The 1,870-nt window shown below is 42.7% G+C and overlaps 1 protein-coding gene across 1 annotated transcript; it reads left to right on the forward strand.

Annotated features, from left to right (window-relative positions):
- The first annotated feature begins 251 nt into the window (after positions 1–251).
- LOC131658856 (uncharacterized) lies at positions 252–1,265 on the forward strand. The gene is made up of 2 exons (XM_058928106.1): positions 252–769; positions 950–1,265. Exons 1-2 carry the CDS (start codon positions 252–254, stop codon positions 1,263–1,265), a joined length of 834 nt encoding a protein of 277 aa, XP_058784089.1.
- The last annotated feature ends 605 nt before the right edge of the window (positions 1,266–1,870 follow it).

Raw genomic sequence — 1,870 nt, forward strand, 5'->3', positions numbered from 1 at the left:
CATGACACATCATGCTATTGCATCCACCTCACTTCATTCGTGGAGAATCCTAAAGTCTATTTCCAAAAAAAGGATGTGTATACTCTTTTGGCAAAAAAAAAAAAGGGAAAAAAGAAAAGAAAAAGAAAAGAAAAAGAAAAGAAATAGTGAAAAGACTTTAGGATTCTCCCAATGAAATGCATTCCGCCATATCATTTAACATGCATGTTCATTTATTTTCAGGAACTTTTGGCTTTGTCTCCGACCAACACATGGCCACACCAATGAAGACTGTTAGACGCAACCCCTCTTATTCTTTCCTGAATCCGAATCTGGATTCCATTGGGTGTTTAGCAAAGAAGATTACGCCAGATGAGACAACCAACTTCAGAAAGGAATATGGGTACATTCTGAGCCTTCTCAAGATGCCGTTCACCAAGTACGAGCAAGAGGGAGTTCATACTTTGCTTCAGTTCTATAATCCTTCCCTCCGCTGCTTCACGTTCACCGACTACCTCTTGGTTCCTACACTGGAAGAGTATTCCCTATTTCTTGGCATCCCCATAAAGAAGGAAGTGCCATACTATAGCACCATGAAGGCCCCTGATTCCATTGAAATTGCTAAGGCTCTTTATTTGAGCAAGTCGGTCGTGGAGGCAAATCTCACCAAGAAAGGAGGAGGTTTGGGTTTTTGCATGGAGTTTCTGGTCAAAAGGGGTTGTGAGGCTGCTGAAGCAAAAGAATGGGACACATTTAGGGCTATCTTGGCTCTAAGTATATATGGCATCGTGTTGTTCTCAGACCTTCCTAATTTTGTTGACATGAATGCAATTCATATATTCATCTTGCAGAATCCGGTTCCCACACTTTTGGGGGATGTTTATCACTCCATTCATCACAAGAATGGTCAGAAGGGAGGTAAGGGAGGTCTGGTTAGATTCTGTGCTCCGTTGTTATACCGATGGTTCAGGTCACATCTGCCTGAGCGTGGAGCTTTCGTTGATAGTAGGCACACATCTAAATGGGCTGAAAGGATTATGGGGCTGAGGGCTAAAGATATTGTCTGGTACAATAGCGCTTTAGATGACAAGGAAGTTATTATGAGTTGCGGAAAGTTCAAAAACGTACCTCTCATGGGTCTTAGGGGCGGAATCAACTATAACCCCGTCTTGGCCAGAAGAACGTTTGGATATGCTTTTATCAGTCCACCTGAGCAAACCGAGATAGCTGAGAACATTTTCTATCATGTGGTCACCGACAATGGGCAGATGGCAGAAGCTGTATAAGCCTGGAAGAGTATTTGTTGGAGAGATAAGAAACATTTTGGTCAGCGAGATTGTGCTACTTATGAGGATTATACTAAGTGGGTCGAGTTTGTGGTTGCTGTTCAAGGGATGCCTTTTCCTCCTAAGGACCCTTCGTACCCTCCTGCTGGTAAACAACCCAACATTGTTTCCATGCCCCGTTATAATCAAACTGTTGAGCAGAATCGGAAATTGACTGAACAAATGGAAACAATGCAAGTTAAGATGAATACTGATAGGCAAGAGAAGCTTTCTGCTCTTCATAAGTTGAAAATGAGAGAAATAGAGCTTGAAGAATTGTATGCTAGAGGAAGTACTTCTAAGAAGAGGCCAAGAATGAATATGAATTCTAAAGCTAATGAAACCCAAGAGAGGAAGATCAAAGAGCATTATGAGGATCAGTTGGCGGAATTGACAAAGAGGCTCCAAATCCAGACTGATATGGCCAAATCTGAGAAAGCCCGTCGAAAGAAAGCAGACAAGCTCCTTCTGGAACGTCAGGCAAGGATTGAGGGGTGTTATGAAGAGATTCGCAAGTTGAAGGGTCGAGTGGAGGAAAAGGGGCAGAGTGATACTCAAGCTCAAGA

Source organism: Vicia villosa, linkage group LG3 (assembly GCF_029867415.1).
Source record: "Vicia villosa cultivar HV-30 ecotype Madison, WI linkage group LG3, Vvil1.0, whole genome shotgun sequence".
In the NCBI taxonomy this organism is placed as follows: domain Eukaryota; kingdom Viridiplantae; phylum Streptophyta; class Magnoliopsida; order Fabales; family Fabaceae; genus Vicia; species Vicia villosa.

Bases quoted from the DNA above. Each gene is read 5' to 3' on its own strand.
- LOC131658856 (XM_058928106.1), top strand. From the start codon at position 252: ATGGCCACACCAATGAAGACTGTTAGACGCAACCCCTCTTATTCTTTC. The intron at 770-949 runs GTTGTTCTCAGA...CCGATGGTTCAG, and splicing joins CTAAGTATATATGGCATCGT to GTCACATCTGCCTGAGCGTG.